The sequence below is a fragment of the Gobius niger genome (assembly GCF_951799975.1).
Source record: "Gobius niger genome assembly, contig: SCAFFOLD_64, whole genome shotgun sequence".
In the NCBI taxonomy this organism is placed as follows: Eukaryota; Metazoa; Chordata; class Actinopteri; order Gobiiformes; family Gobiidae; genus Gobius; species Gobius niger.
Window position 1 is genome coordinate 50,479 of NW_027639166.1, and position 23,258 is coordinate 73,736.

The 23,258-nt window shown below is 52.2% G+C and overlaps 1 protein-coding gene across 1 annotated transcript in view; it reads left to right on the top strand.

The window, feature by feature from the left end:
• The window catches only part of ubr2 (ubiquitin protein ligase E3 component n-recognin 2), a 132,204-nt gene that overhangs the window by 32,587 nt on the left and 76,359 nt on the right, over positions 1-23,258 (top strand). The window contains exons 14-18 of the mRNA XM_079583267.1: positions 3,250-3,433; positions 3,601-3,662; positions 3,753-3,863; positions 4,380-4,445; positions 19,832-19,948. Coding sequence (XP_079439393.1) covers positions 3,250-3,433; positions 3,601-3,662; positions 3,753-3,863; positions 4,380-4,445; positions 19,832-19,948 — 540 coding nt within the window. The remainder of the gene's footprint in view (positions 1-3,249; positions 3,434-3,600; positions 3,663-3,752; positions 3,864-4,379; positions 4,446-19,831; positions 19,949-23,258) is intronic.

The window sequence follows — 23,258 nt, forward strand, 5'->3', positions numbered from 1 at the left end:
GTTTACTTCAGGATGTTTGTTTATTTCAGGATGTTTGTTTACTTCAGGATGTTTGTTTATTTCAGGATGTTTGTTTATTTCAGGATGTTTGTATATTTCAGGATGTTTGTTTATTTCAGGATGTTTGTATATTTCAGGATGTTTGTTTATTTCAGGATGTTTGTATATTTCAGGATGTTTGTTTATTTCAGGATGTTTGTTTATTTCAGGATGTTTGTTTACTTCAGGATGTTTGTTTATTTCAGGATGTTTGTTTATTTCAGGATGTTTGTATATTTCAGGATGTTTGTATATTTCAGGATGTTTGTTTATTTCAGGATGTTTGTTTACTTCAGGATGTTTGTTTATTTCAGGATGTTTGTTTATTTCAGGATGTTTGTATATTTCAGGATGTTTGTATATTTCAGGATGTTTGTTTATTTCAGGATGTTTGTTTATTTCAGGATGTTTGTTTATTTCAGGATGTTTGTTTATTTCAGGATGTTTGTATATTTCAGGATGTTTGTTTATTTCAGGATGTTTGTTTATTTCAGGATGTTTGTTTATTTTAGGATGTTTGTTTACTTCAGGATGTTTGTTTATTTCAGGATGTTTGTTTATTTCAGGATGTTTGTTTACTTCAGGATGTTTGTTTATTTCAGGATGTTTGTTTATTTCAGGATGTTTGTATATTTCAGGATGTTTGTATATTTCAGGATGTTTGTTTATTTCAGGATGTTTGTATATTTCAGGATGTTTGTATATTTCAGGATGTTTGTTTACTTCAGGATGTTTGTTTATTTCAGGATGTTTGTTTATTTCAGGATGTTTGTATATTTCAGGATGTTTGTATATTTCAGGATGTTTGTATATTTCAGGATGTTTGTTTATTTCAGGATGTTTGTATATTTCAGGATGTTTGTATATTTCAGGATGTTTGTATATTTCAGGATGTTTGTTTATTTCAGGATGTTTGTTTATTTCAGAATGTTTGTTTATTTCAGGATGTTTGTTTATTTCAGAATGTTTGTTTATTTCAGGATGTTTGTTTATTTCAGGATGTTTGTTTACTTCAGGATGTTTGTATATTTCAGGATGTTTGTTTATTCCAAGATGTTTGTATATTTCAGGAGCGCGTGCTAATGGAGGCGTATATACTGTATATTTCAGGATGTTTGTATATTTCAGGATGTTTGTATATTTCAGGATGTTTGTTTATTCCAGGATGTTTGTTTATTTCAGGATGTTTGTATATTTCAGGATGTTTGTTTATTTCAGGATGTTTGTTTATTTCAGGATGTTTGTTTATTTCAGGATGTTTGTTTATTTCAGGATGTTTGTATATTTCAGGATGTTTGTTTATTTCAGGATGTTTGTATATTTCAGGATGTTTGTTTACTTCAGGATGTTTGTTTATTTCAGGATGTTTTTTTATTTCAGGATGTTTGTATATTTCAGGATGTTTGTTTACTTCAGGATGTTTGTTTATTTCAGGATGTTTGTTTATTTCAGGATGTTTGTTTACTTCAGGATGTTTGTTTATTTCAGGATGTTTGTTTATTTCAGGATGTTTGTATATTTCAGGATGTTTGTTTATTTCAGGATGTTTGTATATTTCAGGATGTTTGTTTATTTCAGGATGTTTGTATATTTCAGGATGTTTGTTTATTTCAGGATGTTTGTTTATTTCAGGATGTTTGTTTACTTCAGGATGTTTGTTTATTTCAGGATGTTTGTTTATTTCAGGATGTTTGTATATTTCAGGATGTTTGTATATTTCAGGATGTTTGTTTATTTCAGGATGTTTGTTTACTTCAGGATGTTTGTTTATTTCAGGATGTTTGTTTATTTCAGGATGTTTGTATATTTCAGGATGTTTGTATATTTCAGGATGTTTGTTTATTTCAGGATGTTTGTTTATTTCAGGATGTTTGTTTATTTCAGGATGTTTGTTTATTTCAGGATGTTTGTATATTTCAGGATGTTTGTTTATTTCAGGATGTTTGTTTATTTCAGGATGTTTGTTTATTTTAGGATGTTTGTTTACTTCAGGATGTTTGTTTATTTCAGGATGTTTGTTTATTTCAGGATGTTTGTTTACTTCAGGATGTTTGTTTATTTCAGGATGTTTGTTTATTTCAGGATGTTTGTATATTTCAGGATGTTTGTATATTTCAGGATGTTTGTTTATTTCAGGATGTTTGTATATTTCAGGATGTTTGTATATTTCAGGATGTTTGTTTACTTCAGGATGTTTGTTTATTTCAGGATGTTTGTTTATTTCAGGATGTTTGTATATTTCAGGATGTTTGTATATTTCAGGATGTTTGTATATTTCAGGATGTTTGTTTATTTCAGGATGTTTGTATATTTCAGGATGTTTGTATATTTCAGGATGTTTGTATATTTCAGGATGTTTGTTTATTTCAGGATGTTTGTTTATTTCAGAATGTTTGTTTATTTCAGGATGTTTGTTTATTTCAGAATGTTTGTTTATTTCAGGATGTTTGTTTATTTCAGGATGTTTGTTTACTTCAGGATGTTTGTATATTTCAGGATGTTTGTTTATTCCAAGATGTTTGTATATTTCAGGAGCGCGTGCTAATGGAGGCGTATATACTGTATATTTCAGGATGTTTGTATATTTCAGGATGTTTGTATATTTCAGGATGTTTGTTTATTCCAGGATGTTTGTTTACATCAGGATGTTTGTTTATTTCAGGATGTTTGTTTATTTCAGGAGCGCGTGCTGATGGAGGCATATATACTGTATATTTCAGGATGTTTGTATATTTCAGGATGTTTGTTTATTTCAGGATGTTTGTTTACTTCAGGATGTTTGTTTATTTCAGGATGTTTGTTTACTTCAGGATGTTTGTATATTTCAGGATGTTTGTTTATTCCAAGATGTTTGTATATTTCAGGAGCGCGTGCTAATGGAGGCGTATATACTGTATATTTCAGGATGTTTGTATATTTCAGGATGTTTGTTTATTCCAGGATGTTTGTTTACATCAGGATGTTTGTTTATTTCAGGATGTTTGTTTACTTCAGGATGTTTGTATATTTCAGGATGTTTGTATATTTCAGGATGTTTGTTTATTTCAGGATGTTTGTTTATTTCAGGATGTTTGTTTACTTCAGGATGTTTGTTTATTCCAGGATGTTTGTTTATTTCAGGATGTTTGTATATTTCAGGATGTTTGTTTATTCCAGGATGTTTGTTTATTTCAGGATGTTTGTTTATTCCAAGATGTTTGTATATTTCAGGAGCGCGTGCTGATGGAGGCGTACCGCCGCTGTCTGAGCGCGCTCAGTCCGTGCCAGAGCGGATTAGCCGACGGGGAACAGCCAATCAGCTTGACCCTGGCGGGTCACATGGTCGAGACCTTCAGGTACCAGGTGTCCCAGGAGAAAGTGTCGATACACCTGCCACTGTGTCGCATGTTAGCGGGTAATTAACATGTAATTAATGTGTAATTAATGTGTAATTCATGTTAGGGTTAGTTACTTATGATAAATGAAATGTGTAAATCAATCGTTTAAAAAACATATACAATATATTGAATCTGTAATATACAGGTTCATACGTCTTTAGAATAATGATCTGTTGTTCCTCAGGACTTCATGTTCTCCTGAGTCGAACGGAAGCCGCCTCTCGATTCCCAGAGCAGCTGCCGCTGGTAAAACTCCTTCCCTTTCATTTACTGTACCCATGGGTAAAACCCGGTCTGAACCCGGTCTGAACCCGGTCTGAACCTGGTCTGTTTCAGGGCGAGCTGAGTCCACCGCTGCTCATCGAGCTGCCTCTGCGCTGCCTTGTGCTCTGTGCACAGGTGCATGCTGGGATGTGGCGACGCAATGGGTTCTCCCTCATCAACCAGGTACAAAACTGGACTAAACCGGGACTAAACCGGGACTAAACCGGGACTAATCCGGGACTACACCGGCACTAAACCGGGACTAAACCGGGACTAAACCGGGACTAAACTGGGACTAAACCGGGACTAAACCGGGACTAAACTGGACTAAACTGGGACTAAACCGGGACTAAACCGGGACTAAACTGGCACTAAACCGGGACTAAACCAGGACTAAACCGGGACTAAACCGGGACTAAACCGGGACTAAACCGGGACTAAACCGGGACTAAACCGGGACTAAACCGGCACTAAACCGGGACTAAACCGGGACTAAACTGGACTAAACCGGCACTAAACTGGGACTAAACCGGCACTAAACCGGGACTAAACCGGGACTAAACTGGGACTAAACCGGGACTAAACCGGGACTAAACCGGGACTAAACTGGGACTAAACTGGGACTAAACCGGGACTAAACTGGGACTAAACCGGACTAAACTGGGACTAAACCGGGACTCATTTTTTGGTCTGTTTCAGATTTATTATTACCATAATGTGAAGTGTCGGATGGAGATGTTCGACAAAGACCTGACGATGCTCCAGGTACTAAACCTTACCCGGGTTTGGACCCGATGTGCAGGGGGTGTGAGAGTCGTGTCCCTCATGGACCTGTGGGTGTGAGAGTCGTGTTCCTCATGGACCTGTGGGTTTGGGGTATGAGAGTCGTGTCCCTCATGGACCTGTGGGTTTGGGGTGTGAGAGTCGTGTCCCTCATGGACCTGTGGGTTTGGGGTATGAGAGTCGTGTTCCTCATGGACCTGTGGGTTTGGGGTGTGAGAGTCGTGTCCCTCATGGACCTGTGGGTGTGAGAGTCGTGTCCCTCATGGACCTGTGGGTTTGGGGTATGAGAGTCGTGTTCCTCATGGACCTGTGGGTTTGGGGTGTGAGAGTCGTGTTCCTCATGGACCTGTGGGTTTGGGGTGTGAGAGTCGTGTTCCTCATGGACCTGTGGGTTTGGGGTATGAGAGTCGTGTCCCTCATGGACCTGTGGGTTTGGGGTGTGAGAGTCGTGTCCCTCATGGACCTGTGGGTTTGGGGTATGAGAGTCGTGTTCCTCATGGACCTGTGGGTTTGGGGTATGAGAGTCGTGTCCCTCATGGACCTGTGGGTTTGGGGTGTGAGAGTCGTGTCCCTCATGGACCTGTGGGTTTGGGGTGTGAGAGTCGTGTTCCTCATGGACCTGTGGGTGTGAGAGTCGTGTTCCTCATGGACCTGTGGGTTTGGGGTGTGAGAGTCGTGTTCCTCATGGACCTGTGGGTTTGGGGTGTGAGAGTCGTGTTCCTCATGGACCTGTGGGTTTGGGGCGTGAGAGTCGTGTTCCTCATGGACCTGTGGGTGTGAGAGTCGTGTCCCTCATGGACCTGTGGGTTTGGGGTGTGAGAGTCGTGTCCCTCATGGACCTGTGGGTTTGGGGTGTGAGAGTCGTGTCCCTCATGGACCTGTGGGTGTGAGAGTCGTGTCCCTCATGGACCTGTGGGTTTGGGGTATGAGAGTCGTGTCCCTCATGGACCTGTGGGTTTGGGGTGTGAGAGTCGTGTTCCTCATGGACCTGTGGGTTTGGGGCATGAGAGTCGTGTTCCTCATGGACCTGTGGGTTTGGGGTATGAGAGTCGTGTCCCTCATGGACCTGTGGGTTTGGGGTGTGAGAGTCGTGTCCCTCATGGACCTGTGGGTTTGGGGTATGAGAGTCGTGTTCCTCATGGACCTGTGGGTTTGGGGCATGAGAGTCGTGTCCCTCATGGACCTGTGGGTTTGGGGTGTGAGAATCGTGTTCCTCATGGACCTGTGGGTATGAGAGTCGTGTCCCTCATGGACCTGTGGGTTTGGGGTATGAGAGTCGTGTCCCTCATGGACCTGTGGGTGTGAGAGTCGTGTCCCTCATGGACCTGTGGGTGTGAGAGTCGTGTTCCTCATGGACCTGTGGGTTTGGGGTGTGAGAGTCGTGTCCCTCATGGACCTGTGGGTTTGGGGTGTGAGAGTCGTGTTCCTCATGGACCTGTGGGTTTGGGGTATGAGAGTCGTGTCCCTCATGGACCTGTGGGTGTGAGAGTCGTGTCCCTCATGGACCTGTGGGTTTGGGGTTTGAGAGTCGTGTCCCTCATGGACCTGTGGGTTTGGGGTATGAGAGTCGTGTCCCTCATGGACCTGTGGGTGTGAGAGTCGTGTCCCTCATGGACCTGTGGGTTTGGGGTTTGAGAGTCGTGTCCCTCATGGACCTGTGGGTTTGGGGTATGAGAGTCGTGTTCCTCATGGACCTGTGGGTTTGGGGCGTGAGAGTCGTGTTCCTCATGGACCTGTGGGTTTGGGGTATGAGAGTCGTGTTCCTCATGGACCTGTGGGTTTGGGGCGTGAGAGTCGTGTCCCTCATGGACCTGTGGGTTTGGGGTGTGAGAGTCGTGTTCCTCATGGACCTGTGGGTATGAGAGTCGTGTCCCTCATGGACCTGTGGGTGTGAGAGTCGTGTCCCTCATGGACCTGTGGGTGTGAGAGTCGTGTTCCTCATGGACCTGTGGGTGTGAGAGTCGTGTCCCTCATGGACCTGTGGGTTTGGGGCGTGAGAGTCGTGTTCCTCATGGACCTGTGGGTTTGGGGTATGAGAGTCGTGTCCCTCATGGACCTGTGGGTTTGGGGTGTGAGAGTCGTGTTCCTCATGGACCTGTGGGTTTGGGGTGTGAGAGTCGTGTTCCTCATGGACCTGTGGGTTTGGGGTATGAGAGTCGTGTCCCTCATGGACCTGTGGGTTTGGGGTGTGAGAGTCGTGTCCCTCATGGACCTGTGGGTTTGGGGTGTGAGAGTCGTGTCCCTCATGGACCTGTGGGTTTGGGGTGTGAGAGTCGTGTTCCTCATGGACCTGTGGGTGTGAGAGTCGTGTCCCTCATGGACCTGTGGGTGTGAGAGTCGTGTCCCTCATGGACCTGTGGGTTTGGGGTATGAGAGTCATGTCCCTCATGGACCTGTGGGTTTGGGGTGTGAGAGTCGTGTTCCTCATGGACCTGTGGGTTTGGGGTGTGAGAGTCGTGTCCCTCATGGACATGTGGGTGTGAGAGTCGTGTCCCTCATGGACCTGTGGGTGTGAGAGTCGTGTCCCTCATGGACCTGTGGGTTTGGGGTATGAGAGTCGTGTTCCTCATGGACCTGTGGGTTTGGGGTATGAGAGTCGTGTTCCTCATGGACCTGTGGGTTTGGGGTGTGAGAGTCGTGTCCCTCATGGACCTGTGGGTGTGAGAGTCGTGTCCCTCATGGACCTGTGGGTTTGGGGTATGAGAGTCGTGTTCCTCATGGACCTGTGGGTTTGAGAGTCGTGTCCCTCATGGACCTGTGGGTTTGGGGTGTGAGAGTCGTGTCCCTCATGGACCTGTGGGTGTGAGAGTCGTGTCCCTCATGGACCTGTGGGTGTGAGAGTCGTGTCCCTCATGGACCTGTGGGTTTGGGGTGTGAGAGTCGTGTCCCTCATGGACCTGTGGGTTTGGGGTGTGAGAGTCGTGTCCCTCATGGACCTGTGGGTTTGGGGTGTGAGAGTCGTGTCCCTCATGGACCTGTGGGTTTGGGGTGTGAGAGTCGTGTCCCTCATGGACCTGTGGGTTTGGGGTATGAGAGTCGTGTCCCTCATGGACCTGTGGGTTTGGGGTGTGAGAGTCGTGTTCCTCATGGACCTGTGGGTATGAGAGTCGTGTTCCTCATGGACCTGTGGGTTTGAGGTGTGAGAGTCGTGTTCCTCATGGACCTGTGGGTTTGGGGTGTGAGAGTCGTGTTCCTCATGGACCTGTGGGTTTGGGGTGTGAGAGTCGTGTCCCTCATGGACCTGTGGGTTTGGGGTGTGAGAGTCGTGTCCCTCATGGACCTGTGGGTTTGGGGTATGAGAGTCGTGTCCCTCATGGACCTGTGGGTTTGGGGTGTGAGAGTCGTGTCCCTCATGGACCTGTGGGTTTGGGGTGTGAGAGTCGTGTCCCTCATGGACCTGTGGGTGTGAGAGTCGTGTCCCTCATGGACCTGTGGGTTTGGGGTATGAGAGTCGTGTCCCTCATGGACCTGTGGGTTTGGGGTATGAGAGTCGTGTCCCTCATGGACCTGTGGGTGTGAGAGTCGTGTTCCTCATGGACCTGTGGGTTTGGGGCGTGAGAGTCGTGTCCCTCATGGACCTGTGGGTTTGGGGTGTGAGAGTCGTGTTCCTCATGGACCTATGGGTTTGGGGTGTGAGAGTCGTGTCCCTCATGGACCTGTGGGTTTGGGGTGTGAGAGTCGTGTCCCTCATGGACCTGTGGGTTTGGGGCGTGAGAGTCGTGTCCCTCATGGACCTGTGGGCGTGAGAGTCGTGTTCCTCATGGACCTGTGGGTTTGGGGTATGAGAGTCGTGTTCCTCATGGACCTGTGGGTGTGAGAGTCGTGTCCCTCATGGACCTGTGGGTTTGGGGTATGAGAGTCGTGTCCCTCATGGACCTGTGGGTTTGGGGTGTGAGAGTCGTGTCCCTCATGGACCTGTGGGTTTGGGGTATGAGAGTCGTGTCCCTCATGGACCTGTGGGTATGAGAGTCGTGTCCCTCATGGACCTGTGGGTTTGGGGTGTGAGAGTCGTGTCCCTCATGGACCTGTGGGTTTGAGAGTCGTGTCCCTCATGGACCTGTGGGTTTGGGGTGTGAGAGTCGTGTCCCTCATGGACCTGTGGGTTTGAGAGTCGTGTTCCTCATGGACCTGTGGGTATGAGAGTCGTGTTCCTCATGGACCTGTGGGTTTGGGGTATGAGAGTCGTGTCCCTCATGGACCTGTGGGTTTGGGGTATGAGAGTCGTGTCCCTCATGGACCTGTGGGTGTGAGAGTCGTGTCCCTCATGGACCTGTGGGTTTGGGGTATGAGAGTCGTGTCCCTCATGGACCTGTGGGTGTGAGAGTCGTGTCCCTCATGGACCTGTGGGTTTGGGGTGTGAGAGTCGTGTCCCTCATGGACCTGTGGGTTTGGGGTATGAGAGTCGTGTCCCTCATGGACCTGTGGGTGTGAGAGTCGTGTTCCTCATGGACCTGTGGGTGTGAGAGTCGTGTTCCTCATGGACCTGTGGGTGTGAGAGTCGTGTCCCTCATGGACCTGTGGGTTTGGGGTGTGAGAGTCGTGTCCCTCATGGACCTGTGGGTGTGAGAGTCGTGTTCCTCATGGACCTGTGGGTTTGGGGTGTGAGAGTCGTGTTCCTCATGGACCTGTGGGTTTGAGAGTCGTGTCCCTCATGGACCTGTGGGTGTGAGAGTCGTGTCCCTCATGGACCTGTGGGTTTGGGGTGTGAGAGTCGTGTTCCTCATGGACCTGTGGGTTTGGGGTGTGAGAGTCGTGTCCCTCATGGACCTGTGGGTGTGAGAGTCGTGTCCCTCATGGACCTGTGGGTGTGAGAGTCGTGTCCCTCATGGACCTGTGGGTTTGAGAGTCGTGTCCCTCATGGACCTGTGGGTGTGAGAGTCGTGTTCCTCATGGACCTGTGGGTTTGAGAGTCGTGTCCCTCATGGACCTGTGGGTTTGAGAGTCGTGTCCCTCATGGACCTGTGGGTGTGAGAGTCGTGTTCCTCATGGACCTGTGGGTTTGAGAGTCGTGTCCCTCATGGACCTGTGGGTTTGGGGCGTGAGAGTCGTGTCCCTCATGGACCTGTGGGTTTGGGGTATGAGAGTCGTGTCCCTCATGGACCTGTGGGTTTGGGGCGTGAGAGTCGTGTCCCTCATGGACCTGTGGGTTTGGGGTATGAGAGTCGTGTCCCTCATGGACCTGTGGGTTTGGGGTATGAGAGTCGTGTCCCTCATGGACCTGTGGGTTTGGGGTATGAGAGTCGTGTCCCTCATGGACCTGTGGGTTTGGGGTGTGAGAGTCGTGTCCCTCATGGACCTGTGGGTTTGGGGTGTGAGAGTCGTGTTCCTCATGGACCTGTGGGTGTGAGAGTCGTGTCCCTCATGGACCTGTGGGTTTGGGGTATGAGAGTCGTGTTCCTCATGGACCTGTGGGTTTGGGGTATGAGAGTCGTGTTCCTCATGGACCTGTGGGTGTGAGAGTCGTGTCCCTCATGGACCTGTGGGTTTGGGGTTTGAGAGTCGTGTCCCTCATGGACCTGTGGGTTTGGGGTATGAGAGTCGTGTTCCTCATGGACCTGTGGGTGTGAGAGTCGTGTCCCTCATGGACCTGTGGGTTTGGGGTATGAGAGTCGTGTTCCTCATGGACCTGTGGGTTTGGGGTATGAGAGTCGTGTTCCTCATGGACCTGTGGGTATGAGAGTCGTGTTCCTCATGGACCTGTGGGTTTGGGGTGTGAGAGTCGTGTTCCTCATGGACCTGTGGGTGTGAGAGTCGTGTCCCTCATGGACCTGTGGGTTTGGGGTGTGAGAGTCGTGTTCCTCATGGACCTGTGGGTGTGAGAGTCGTGTCCCTCATGGACCTGTGGGTTTGGGGTTTGAGAGTCGTGTCCCTCATGGACCTGTGGGTTTGGGGCATGAGAGTCGTGTTCCTCATGGACCTGTGGGTTTGGGGTATGAGAGTCGTGTCCCTCATGGACCTGTGGGTTTGGGGTATGAGAGTCGTGTCCCTCATGGACCTGTGGGTGTGAGAGTCGTGTCCCTCATGGACCTGTGGGTTTGGGGTATGAGAGTCGTGTCCCTCATGGACCTGTGGGTGTGAGAGTCGTGTCCCTCATGGACCTGTGGGTTTGGGGTGTGAGAGTCGTGTCCCTCATGGACCTGTGGGTGTGAGAGTCGTGTCCCTCATGGACCTGTGGGTTTGGGGTGTGAGAGTCGTGTCCCTCATGGACCTGTGGGTATGAGAGTCGTGTCCCTCATGGACCTGTGGGTATGAGAGTCGTGTCCCTCATGGACCTGTGGGTATGAGAGTCGTGTCCCTCATGGACCTGTGGGTATGAGAGTCGTGTCCCTCATGGACCTGTGGGTTTGGGGTGTGAGAGTCGTGTCCCTCATGGACCTGTGGGTTTTGGGTGTGAGAGTCGTGTCCCTCATGGACCTGTGGGTTTGGGGCATGAGAGTCGTGTCCCTCATGGACCTGTGGGTTTGGGGTGTTTGAGTCGTGTCCCTCATGGACCTGTGGGTTTGGGGTGTGAGAGTCGTGTCCCTCATGGACCTGTGGGTTTGGGGTGTGAGAGTCGTGTCCCTCATGGACCTGTGGGTTTGGGGTGTGAGAGTCGTGTCCCTCATGGACCTGTGGGTTTTGGGTGTGAGAGTCGTGTCCCTCATGGACCTGTGGGTTTGGGGTATGAGAGTCGTGTTCCTCATGGACCTGTGGGTTTGGGGTGTGAGAGTCGTGTCCCTCATGGACCTGTGGGTTTGGGGCATGAGAGTCGTGTCCCTCATGGACCTGTGGGTGTGAGAGTCGTGTCCCTCATGGACCTGTGGGTTTGGGGTGTGAGAGTCGTGTCCCTCATGGACCTGTGGGTTTGGGGTGTGAGAGTCGTGTCCCTCATGGACCTGTGGGTTTGGGAGTCGTGTCCCTCATGGACCTGTGGGTTTGGGGTGTGAGAGTCGTGTCCCTCATGGACCTGTGGGTTTGGGGTGTTTGAGTCGTGTCCCTCATGGACCTGTGGGTTTGGGGTGTGAGAGTCGTGTCCCTCATGGACCTGTGGGTTTGGGGTGTGAGAGTCGTGTCCCTCATGGACCTGTGGGTTTGGGGTGTGAGAGTCGTGTCCCTCATGGACCTGTGGGTTTGGGGTGTGAGAGTCGTGTCCCTCATGGACCTGTGGGTTTGGGGTATGAGAGTCGTGTCCCTCATGGACCTGTGGGTTTGGGGTATGAGAGTCGTGTCCCTCATGGACCTGTGGGTGTGAGAGTCGTGTCCCTCATGGACCTGTGGGTATGAGAGTCGTGTCCCTCATGGACCTGTGGGTTTGGGGTGTGAGAGTCGTGTTCCTCATGGACCTGTGGGTTTGGGGTATGAGAGTCGTGTTCCTCATGGACCTGTGGGTTTGGGGTGTGAGAGTCGTGTCCCTCATGGACCTGTGGGTGTGAGAGTCGTGTTCCTCATGGACCTGTGGGTTTGAGAGTCGTGTCCCTCATGGACCTGTGGGTTTGGGGTGTGAGAGTCGTGTTCCTCATGGACCTGTGGGTTTGGGGTGTGAGAGTCGTGTCCCTCATGGACCTGTGGGTGTGAGAGTCGTGTTCCTCATGGACCTGTGGGTTTGGGGTGTGAGAGTCGTGTCCCTCATGGACCTGTGGGTTTGGGGTGTGAGAGTCGTGTCCCTCATGGACCTGTGGGTTTGGGGTGTGAGAGTCGTGTCCCTCATGGACCTGTGGGTATGAGAGTCGTGTCCCTCATGGACCTGTGGGTTTGGGGTGTGAGAGTCGTGTTCCTCATGGACCTGTGGGTTTGGGGTATGAGAGTCGTGTCCCTCATGGACCTGTGGGTTTGGGGTGTTTGAGTCGTGTTCCTCATGGACCTGTGGGTTTGGGGTATGAGAGTCGTGTCCCTCATGGACCTGTGGGTGTGAGAGTCGTGTTCCTCATGGACCTGTGGGTTTGGGGTGTGAGAGTCGTGTCCCTCATGGACCTGTGGGTTTGGGGTATGAGAGTCGTGTTCCTCATGGACCTGTGGGTTTGGGGTGTGAGAGTCGTGTCCCTCATGGACCTGTGGGTTTGGGGTATGAGAGTCGTGTCCCTCATGGACCTGTGGGTTTGGGGTATGAGAGTCGTGTTCCTCATGGACCTGTGGGTTTGGGGTGTGAGAGTCGTGTCCCTCATGGACCTGTGGGTATGAGAGTCGTGTTCCTCATGGACCTGTGGGTTTGGGGTGTGAGAGTCGTGTCCCTCATGGACCTGTGGGTTTGGGGTATGAGAGTCGTGTCCCTCATGGACCTGTGGGTTTGGGGTATGAGAGTCGTGTCCCTCATGGACCTGTGGGTTTGGGGTTTGAGAGTCGTGTCCCTCATGGACCTGTGGGTATGAGAGTCGTGTCCCTCATGGACCTGTGGGTTTGGGGTGTGAGAGTCGTGTCCCTCATGGACCTGTGGGTTTGAGAGTCGTGTCCCTCATGGACCTGTGGGTTTGAGAGTCGTGTCCCTCATGGACCTGTGGGTTTGAGAGTCGTGTCCCTCATGGACCTGTGGGTTTGGGGTATGAGAGTCGTGTCCCTCATGGACCTGTGGGTTTGAGAGTCGTGTCCCTCATGGACCTGTGGGTTTGGGGTATGAGAGTCGTGTCCCTCATGGACCTGTGGGTGTGAGAGTCGTGTCCCTCATGGACCTGTGGGTTTGGGGTATGAGAGTCGTGTCCCTCATGGACCTGTGGGTTTGGGGTGTGAGAGTCGTGTCCCTCATGGACCTGTGGGTGTGAGAGTCGTGTCCCTCATGGACCTGTGGGTTTGGGGTGTGAGAGTCGTGTCCCTCATGGACCTGTGGGTTTGGGGTGTGAGAGTCGTGTCCCTCATGGACCTGTGGGTTTGGGGTATGAGAGTCGTGTTCCTCATGGACCTGTGGGTTTGGGGTTTGAGAGTCGTGTTCCCTCATGGACCTGTGGGTTTGGGGTGTGAGAGTCGTGTCCCTCATGGACCTGTGGGTGTGAGAGTCGTGTCCCTCATGGACCTGTGGGTGTGAGAGTCGTGTCCCTCATGGACCTGTGGGTGTGAGAGTCGTGTCCCTCATGGACCTGTGGGTGTGAGAGTCGTGTCCCTCATGGACCTGTGGGTGTGAGAGTCGTGTCCCTCATGGACCTGTGGGTGTGAGAGTCGTGTCCCTCATGGACCTGTGGGTTTGGGGTGTGAGAGTCGTGTCCCTCATGGACCTGTGGGTGTGAGAGTCGTGTCCCTCATGGACCTGTGGGTGTGAGAGTCGTGTCCCTCATGGACCTGTGGGTGTGAGAGTCGTGTCCCTCATGGACCTGTGGGTGTGAGAGTCGTGTCCCTCATGGACCTGTGGGTGTGAGAGTCGTGTTCCTCATGGACCTGTGGGCATGAGAGTCGTGTCCCTCATGGACCTGTGGGTTTGGGGTGTGAGAGTCGTGTCCCTCATGGACCTGTGGGTTTGGGGTGTGAGAGTCGTGTCCCTCATGGACCTGTGGGTGTGAGAGTCGTGTCCCTCATGGACCTGTGGGTGTGAGAGTCGTGTCCCTCATGGACCTGTGGGTGTGAGAGTCGTGTCCCTCATGGACCTGTGGGTTTGGGGTGTGAGAGTCGTGTTCCTCATGGACCTGTGGGTGTGAGAGTCGTGTCCCTCATGGACCTGTGGGCATGAGAGTCGTGTCCCTCATGGACCTGTGGGTGTGAGAGTCGTGTTCCTCATGGACCTGTGGGTTTGGGGTGTGAGAGTCGTGTTCCTCATGGACCTGTGGGTTTGGGGTGTGAGAGTCGTGTCCCTCATGGACCTGTGGGCATGAGAGTCGTGTCCCTCATGGACCTGTGGGTGTGAGAGTCGTGTCCCTCATGGACCTGTGGGTTTGGGGTGTGAGAGTCGTGTCCCTCATGGACCTGTGGGTATGAGAGTCGTGTTCCTCATGGACCTGTGGGTTTGGGGTGTGAGAGTCGTGTTCCTCATGGACCTGTGGGTTTGGGGTATGAGAGTCGTGTCCCTCATGGACCTGTGGGTTTGGGGTATGAGAGTCGTGTCCCTCATGGACCTGTGGGTTTGGGGTATGAGAGTCGTGTCCCTCATGGACCTGTGGGTTTGGGGTGTGAGAGTCGTGTCCCTCATGGACCTGTGGGTTTGGGGTGTGAGAGTCGTGTCCCTCATGGACCTGTGGGTGTGAGAGTCGTGTCCCTCATGGACCTGTGGGTTTGGGGTGTGAGAGTCGTGTCCCTCATGGACCTGTGGGTTTGGGGTATGAGAGTCGTGTTCCTCATGGACCTGTGGGTGTGAGAGTCGTGTCCCTCATGGACCTGTGGGTTTGGGGTGTGAGAGTCGTGTCCCTCATGGACCTGTGGGTTTGGGGTATGAGAGTCGTGTCCCTCATGGACCTGTGGGTTTGAGAGTCGTGTCCCTCATGGACCTGTGGGTTTGGGGTATGAGAGTCGTGTCCCTCATGGACCTGTGGGTTTGGGGTGTGAGAGTCGTGTCCCTCATGGACCTGTGGGTATGAGAGTCGTGTTCCTCATGGACCTGTGGGTTTGGGGTGTGAGAGTCGTGTCCCTCATGGACCTGTGGGTTTGGGGTATGAGAGTCGTGTCCCTCATGGACCTGTGGGTTTGGGGTATCAGAGTCGTGTCCCTCATGGACCTGTGGGTTTGGGGTTTGAGAGTCGTGTCCCTCATGGACCTGTGGGTTTGGGGTGTGAGAGTCGTGTCCCTCATGGACCTGTGGGTTTGGGGTGTGAGAGTCGTGTTCCTCATGGACCTGTGGGTTTGGGGTATGAGAGTCGTGTCCCTCATGGACCTGTGGGTATGAGAGTCGTGTCCCTCATGGACCTGTGGGTGTGAGAGTCGTGTCCCTCATGGACCTGTGGGTTTGGGGTGTGAGAGTCGTGTCCCTCATGGACCTGTGGGTTTGGGGTGTGAGAGTCGTGTCCCTCATGGACCTGTGGGTGTGAGAGTCGTGTTCCTCATGGACCTGTGGGTTTGGGGTGTGAGAGTCGTGTTCCTCATGGACCTGTGGGTTTGGGGTATGAGAGTCGTGTCCCTCATGGACCTGTGGGTATGAGAGTCGTGTCCCTCATGGACCTGTGGGTGTGAGAGTCGTGTCCCTCATGGACCTGTGGGTTTGGGGTTTGAGAGTCGTGTCCCTCATGGACCTGTGGGTTTGGGGTATGAGAGTCGTGTCCCTCATGGACCTGTGGGTATGAGAGTCGTGTCCCTCATGGACCTGTGGGTGTGAGAGTCGTGTCCCTCATGGACCTGTGGGTTTGGGGTGTGAGAGTCGTGTCCCTCATGGACCTGTGGGTTTGGGGTATGAGAGTCGTGTCCCTCATGGACCTGTGGGTGTGAGAGTCGTGTTCCTCATGGACCTGTGGGTATGAGAGTCGTGTTCCTCATGGACCTGTGGGTTTGGGGTGTGAGAGTCGTGTCCCTCATGGACCTGTGGGTTTGGGGTGTGAGAGTCGTGTCCCTCATGGACCTGTGGGTTTGGGGTATGAGAGTCGTGTCCCTCATGGACCTGTGGGTTTGGGGTATGAGAGTCGTGTTCCTCATGGACCTGTGGGTGTGAGAGTCGTGTCCCTCATGGACCTGTGGGTTTGGGGTATGAGAGTCGTGTTCCTCATGGACCTGTGGGTATGAGAGTCGTGTCCCTCATGGACCTGTGGGTTTGGGGTATGAGAGTCGTGTCCCTCATGGACCTGTGGGTTTGGGGTATGAGAGTCGTGTTCCTCATGGACCTGTGGGTGTGAGAGTCGTGTCCCTCATGGACCTGTGGGTTTGGGGTGTGAGAGTCGTGTCCCTCATGGACCTGTGGGTTTGGGGTGTGAGAGTCGTGTCCCTCATGGACCTGTGGGTTTGGGGTATGAGAGTCGTGTCCCTCATGGACCTGTGGGTGTGAGAGTCGTGTTCCTCATGGACCTGTGGGTGTGAGAGTCGTGTCCCTCATGGACCTGTGGGTTTGGGGTGTGAGAGTCGTGTCCCTCATGGACCTGTGGGTTTGGGGTGTGAGAGTCGTGTCCCTCATGGACCTGTGGGTTTGGGGTATGAGAGTCGTGTTCCTCATGGACCTGTGGGTTTGGGGTATGAGAGTCGTGTTCCTCATGGACCTGTGGGTTTGGGGTGTGAGAGTCGTGTCCCTCATGGACCTGTGGGTGTGAGAGTCGTGTCCCTCATGGACCTGTGGGTTTGGGGTGTGAGAGTCGTGTCCCTCATGGACCTGTGGGTTTGGGGTATGAGAGTCGTGTCCCTCATGGACCTGTGGGTTTGGGGTATGAGAGTCGTGTCCCTCATGGACCTGTGGGTTTGGGGTATGAGAGTCGTGTCCCTCATGGACCTGTGGGTTTGGGGTGTGAGAGTCGTGTCCCTCATGGACCTGTGGGTTTGGGGTATGAGAGTCGTGTCCCTCATGGACCTGTGGGTTTGGGGTATGAGAGTCGTGTCCCTCATGGACCTGTGGGTTTGGGGTATGAGAGTCGTGTCCCTCATGGACCTGTGGGTTTGGGGTGTGAGAGTCGTGTCCCTCATGGACCTGTGGGTGTGAGAGTCGTGTTCCTCATGGACCTGTGGGTTTGGGGTATGAGAGTCGTGTCCCTCATGGACCTGTGGGTTTGGGGTATGAGAGTCGTGTCCCTCATGGACCTGTGGGTTTGGGGTGTGAGAGTCGTGTCCCTCATGGACCTGTGGGTTTGGGTTATGAGAGTCGTGTCCCTCATGGACCTGTGGGTTTGGGGTGTGAGAGTCGTGTTCCTCATGGACCTGTGGGTTTGGGGTATGAGAGTCGTGTTCCTCATGGACCTGTGGGTGTGAGAGTCGTGTCCCTCATGGACCTGTGGGTGTGAGAGTCGTGTCCCTCATGGACCTGTGGGTTTGGGGTGTGAGAGTCGTGTCCCTCATGGACCTGTGGGTTTGGGGTGTGAGAGTCGTGTTCCTCATGGACCTGTGGGTTTGGGGTGTGAGAGTCGTGTCCCTCATGGACCTGTGGGTTTGGGGTGTGAGAGTCGTGTTCCTCATGGACCTGTGGGTTTGGGGCATGAGAGTCGTGTTCCTCATGGACCTGTGGGTTTGGGGTATGAGAGTCGTGTCCCTCATGGACCTGTGGGTTTGGGGTATGAGAGTCGTGTTCCTCATGGACCTGTGGGTTTGGGGTATGAGAGTCGTGTTCCTCATGGACCTGTGGGTATGAGAGTCGTGTCCCTCATGGACCTGTGGGTTTGGGGTATGAGAGTCGTGTCCCTCATGGACCTGTGGGTTTGGGGTGTGAGAGTCGTGTTCCTCATGGACCTGTGGGTTTGGGGTGTGAGAGTCGTGTTCCTCATGGACCTGTGGGTTTGGGGCATGAGAGTCGTGTTCCTCATGGACCTGTGGGTTTGGGGTATGAGAGTCGTGTCCCTCATGGACCTGTGGGTTTGGGGTATGAGAGTCGTGTTCCTCATGGACCTGTGGGTTTGGGGTATGAGAGTCGTGTTCCTCATGGACCTGTGGGTATGAGAGTCGTGTCCCTCATGGACCTGTGGGTTTGGGGTGTGAGAGTCGTGTCCCTCATGGACCTGTGGGTGTGAGAGTCGTGTCCCTCATGGACCTGTGGGTGTGAGAGTCGTGTCCCTCATGGACCTGTGGGTGTGAGAGTCGTGTCCCTCATGGACCTGTGGGTTTGGGGTGTGAGAGTCGTGTCCCTCATGGACCTGTGGGTTTGGGGTATGAGAGTCGTGTTCCTCATGGACCTGTGGGTTTGGGGTATGAGAGTCGTGTTCCTCATGGACCTGTGGGTTTGGGGTGTGAGAGTCGTGTCCCTCATGGACCTGTGGGTTTGGGGTGTGAGAGTCGTGTCCCTCATGGACCTGTGGGTGTGAGAGTCGTGTCCCTCATGGACCTGTGGGTTTGGGGTGTGAGAGTCGTGTCCCTCATGGACCTGTGGGTTTGGGGTTTGAGAGTCGTGTCCCTCATGGACCTGTGGGTTTGAGAGTCGTGTTCCTCATGGACCTGTGGGTTTGGGGTGTGAGAGTCGTGTCCCTCATGGACCTGTGGGTTTGAGAGTCGTGTTCCTCATGGACCTGTGGGTTTGAGAGTCGTGTTCCTCATGGACCTGTGGGTTTGGGGTGTGAGAGTCGTGTCCCTCATGGACCTGTGGGTTTGGGGTGTGAGAGTCGTGTTCCTCATGGACCTGTGGGTTTGAGAGTCGTGTTCCTCATGGACCTGTGGGTTTGAGAGTCGTGTTCCTCATGGACCTGTGGGTTTGGGGTTTGAGAGTCGTGTTCCTCATGGACCTGTGGGTTTGGGGTATGAGAGTCGTGTCCCTCATGGACCTGTGGGTTTGAGAGTCGTGTCCCTCATGGACCTGTGGGTTTGGGGTTTGAGAGTCGTGTCCCTCATGGACCTGTGGGTTTGAGAGTCGTGTTCCTCATGGACCTGTGGGTTTGGGGTGTGAGAGTCGTGTTCCTCATGGACCTGTGGGTTTGGGGTTTGAGAGTCGTGTCCCTCATGGACCTGTGGGTTTGGGGTATGAGAGTCGTGTCCCTCATGGACCTGTGGGTTTGGGGCATGAGAGTCGTGTCCCTCATGGACCTGTGGGTTTGGGGTATGAGAGTCGTGTTCCTCATGGACCTGTGGGTTTGGGGCATGAGAGTCGTGTCCCTCATGGACCTGTGGGTTTGGGGTGTGAGAGTCGTGTCCCTCATGGACCTGTGGGTTTGGGGTATGAGAGTCGTGTCCCTCATGGACCTGTGGGTGTGAGAATCGTGTCCCTCATGGACCTGTGGGTATGAGAGTCGTGTCCCTCATGGACCTGTGGGTTTGGGGTATGAGAGTCGTGTCCCTCATGGACCTGTGGGTTTGGGGTATGAGAGTCGTGTCCCTCATGGACCTGTGGGTTTGGGGTATGAGAGTCGTGTCCCTCATGGACCTGTGGGTTTGAGAGTCGTGTCCTTCATGGACCTGTGGGTTTGAGAGTCGTGTCCCTCATGGACCTGTGGGTTTGGGGTATGAGAGTCGTGTCCCTCATGGACCTGTGGGTTTGGGGTATGAGAGTCGTGTTCCTCATGGACCTGTGGGTTTGAGAGTCGTGTCCTTCATGGACCTGTGGGTTTGGGGCGTGAGAGTCGTGTCCCTCATGGACCTGTGGGTTTGGGAGTCGAGTTGTATTCGGGCCGTGTCATAACTCGTTTAAATGTTATAATAATATAAGATAAGATGTAATATATGAGCTGTGATGTGTCTCTGTTGATGATGTTTTAGGAGCTTTAAATCTTAATAATGTGTCTCTGTTGATGATGTTTTAGGAGCTTTAAATCTTAATAATGTGTCTCTATTGATGATGTTTTAGGAGCTTTAAATCTTAATAATGTGTCTCTGTTGATGATGTTTTAGGAGCTTTAAATCTTAATAATGTGCCTCTATTGATGATGTTTTAGGTGGGGGCGTCGATGATGGACCCGAACCACTTCCTGATGATCGTCCTGAGTCGCTTCGAGCTTTTCCACATTTTCAGCTCTGTGGATTCACGCAAGAGATTCAGAGAGAGCAACAAGGTACATGAAGATACTACTACTACTACTACTACTATTACTACTACTACTACTACTACTACTACTACTTTTACTACTACTACTACTACTACTACTACTGTATGGGTCTGTACGGGGCAGGGTTACAGATGGGGTCATGACAGACTGTGGGTCTGTATGGGGCAGGGTTACAGATGGGGTCATGACAGTGGGTCTGTATGGGGCAGGGTTACAGATGGAGTCATGACAGTGGGTCTGTATGGGGCAGGGTTACAGATGGGGTCATGACAGTGGGTCTGTATGGGGCAGGGTTACAGATGGGGTCATGACTGTGGGTCTGTATGGGGCAGGGTTACAGATGGGGTCATGACAGTGGGTCTGTATGGGGCAGGGTTACAGATGGGGTCATGACAGTGGGTCTGTATGGGGCAGGGTTACAGATGGGGTCGTGACTGTGGGTCTGTACGGGGCAGGGTTACAGATGGGGTCATGACAGTGGGTCTGTATGGGGCAGGGTTACAGATGGGGTCATGACAGTGGGTCTGTACGGGGCAGGGTTACAGATGGGGTCATGACAGTGGGTCTGTATGGGGCAGGGTTACAGATGGGGTCATGACTGTGGGTCTGTATGGGGCAGGGTTACAGATGGGGTCATGACAGACTGTGGGTCTGTATGGGGCAGGGTTACAGATGGGGTCATGACAGTGGGTCTGTATGGGGCAGGGTTACAGATGGGGTCATGACAGTGGGTCTGTACGGGGCAGGGTTACAGATGGAGTCATGACAGACAGTGGGTCTGTATGGGGCAGGGTTACAGATGGAGTCATGACTGTGGGTCTGTATGGGGCATGGTTACAGATGGGGTCGTGACAGACTGTGGGTCTGTATGGGGCAGGGTTACAGATGGGGTCATGACAGTGGGTCTGTATGGGGCAGGGTTACAGATGGGGTCATGACTGTGGGTCTGTATGGGGCAGGGTTACAGATGGGGTCATGACAGACAGTGGGTCTGTATGGGGCAGGGTTACAGATGGAGTCATGACAGACTGTGGGTCTGTATGGGGCAGGGTTACAGATGGGGTCATGACAGTGGGTCTGTATGGGGCAGGGTTACAGATGGGGTCATGACAGTGGGTCTGTACGGGGCAGGGTTACAGATGGGGTCATGACAGTGGGTCTGTATGGGGCAGGGTTACAGATGGGGTCATGACTGTGGGTCTGTATGGGGCAGGGTTACAGATGGGGTCATGACAGACAGTGGGTCTGTATGGGGCAGGGTTACAGATGGGGTCATGACAGTGGGTCTGTATGGGGCAGGGTTACAGATGGGGTCATGACAGTGGGTCTGTATGGGGCAGGGTTACAGATGGGGTCGTGACAGTGGGTCTGTATGGGGCAGGGTTACAGATGGATTCATGACAGACTGTGGGTCTGTATGGGGCAGGGTTACAGATGGAGTCATGACTGTGGGTCTGTATGGGGCAGGGTTACAGATGGGGTCATGACAGACTGTGGGTCTGTATGGGGCAGGGTTACAGATGGGGTCGTGACAGACTGTGGGTCTGTATGGGGCAGGGTTACAGATGGGGTCATGACTGTGGGTCTGTATGGGGCAGGGTTACAGATGGGGTCATGACAGACAGTGGGTCTGTATGGGGCAGGGTTACAGATGGGGTCATGACTGTGGGTCTGTATGGGGCAGGGTTACAGATGGGGTCATGACAGTGGGTCTGTATGGGGCAGGGTTACAGATGGAGTCATGACTGTGGGTCTGTATGGGGCAGGGTTACAGATGGGGTCATGACTGTGGGTCTGTATGGGGCAGGGTTACAGATGGGGTCGTGACAGTGGGTCTGTATGGGGCAGGGTTACAGATGGATTCATGACAGACTGTGGGTCTGTATGGGGCAGGGTTACAGATGGAGTCATGACAGTGGGTCTGTGTGGGGCAGGGTTACAGATGGGGTCATGACAGTGGGTCTGTATGGGGCAGGGTTACAGATGGGGTCATGACAGTGGGTCTGTATGGGGCAGGGTTACAGATGGGGTCATGACAGTGGGTCTGTATGGGGCAGGGTTACAGATGGGGTCATGACAGTGGGTCTGTATGGGGCAGGGTTACAGATGGAGTCATGACTGTGGGTCTGTATGGGGCAGGGTTACAGATGGGGTCATGACAGACTGTGGGTCTGTATGGGGCAGGGTTACAGATGGGGTCATGACAGACAGTGGGTTTGTATGGGGCAGGGTTACAGATGGGGTCATGACTGTGGGTCTGTATGGGGCAGGGTTACAGATGGGGTCATGACTGTGGGTCTGTATGGGGCAGGGTTACAGATGGGGTCGTGACAGTGGGTCTGTATGGGGCAGGGTTACAGATGGATTCATGACAGACTGTGGGTCTGTATGGGGCAGGGTTACAGATGGAGTCATGACTGTGGGTCTGTATGGGGCAGGGTTACAGATGGAGTCATGACTGTGGGTCTGTATGGGGCAGGGTTACAGATGGGGTCATGACAGACTGTGGGTCTGTATGGGGCAGGGTTACAGATGGAGTCATGACAGTGGGTCTGTATGGGGCAGGGTTACAGATGGGGTCATGACAAACTGTGGGTCTGTATGGGGCAGGGTTACAGATGGAGTCATGACTGTGGGTCTGTATGGGGCAGGGTTACAGATGGAGTCATGACTGTGGGTCTGTATGGGGCAGGGTTACAGATGGAGTCATGACAGTGGGTCTGTATGGGGCAGGGTTACAGATGGGGTCATGACAGACAGTGGGTCTGTATGGGGCAGGGTTACAGATGGAGTCATGACAGTGGGTCTGTATGGGGCAGGGTTACAGATGGGGTCGTGACTGTGGGTCTGTATGGGGCAGGGTTACAGATGGGGTCATGACAGTGGGTCTGTATGGGGCAGGGTTACAGATGGGGTCATGACTGTGGGTCTGTATGGGGCAGGGTTACAGATGGGGTCGTGACAGTGGGTCTGTATGGGGCAGGGTTACAGATGGATTCATGACAGACTGTGGGTCTGTATGGGGCAGGGTTACAGATGGAGTCATGACAGTGGGTCTGTATGGGGCAGGGTTACAGATGGAGTCATGACTGTGGGTCTGTATGGGGCAGGGTTACAGATGGGGTCATGACAGACTGTGGGTCTGTATGGGGCAGGGTTACAGATGGGGTCATGACAGACAGTGGGTCTGTATGGGGCAGGGTTACAGATGGGGTCATGACTGTGGGTCTGTATGGGGCAGGGTTACAGATGGGGTCATGACTGTGGGTCTGTATGGGGCAGGGTTACAGATGGGGTCGTGACAGTGGGTCTGTAT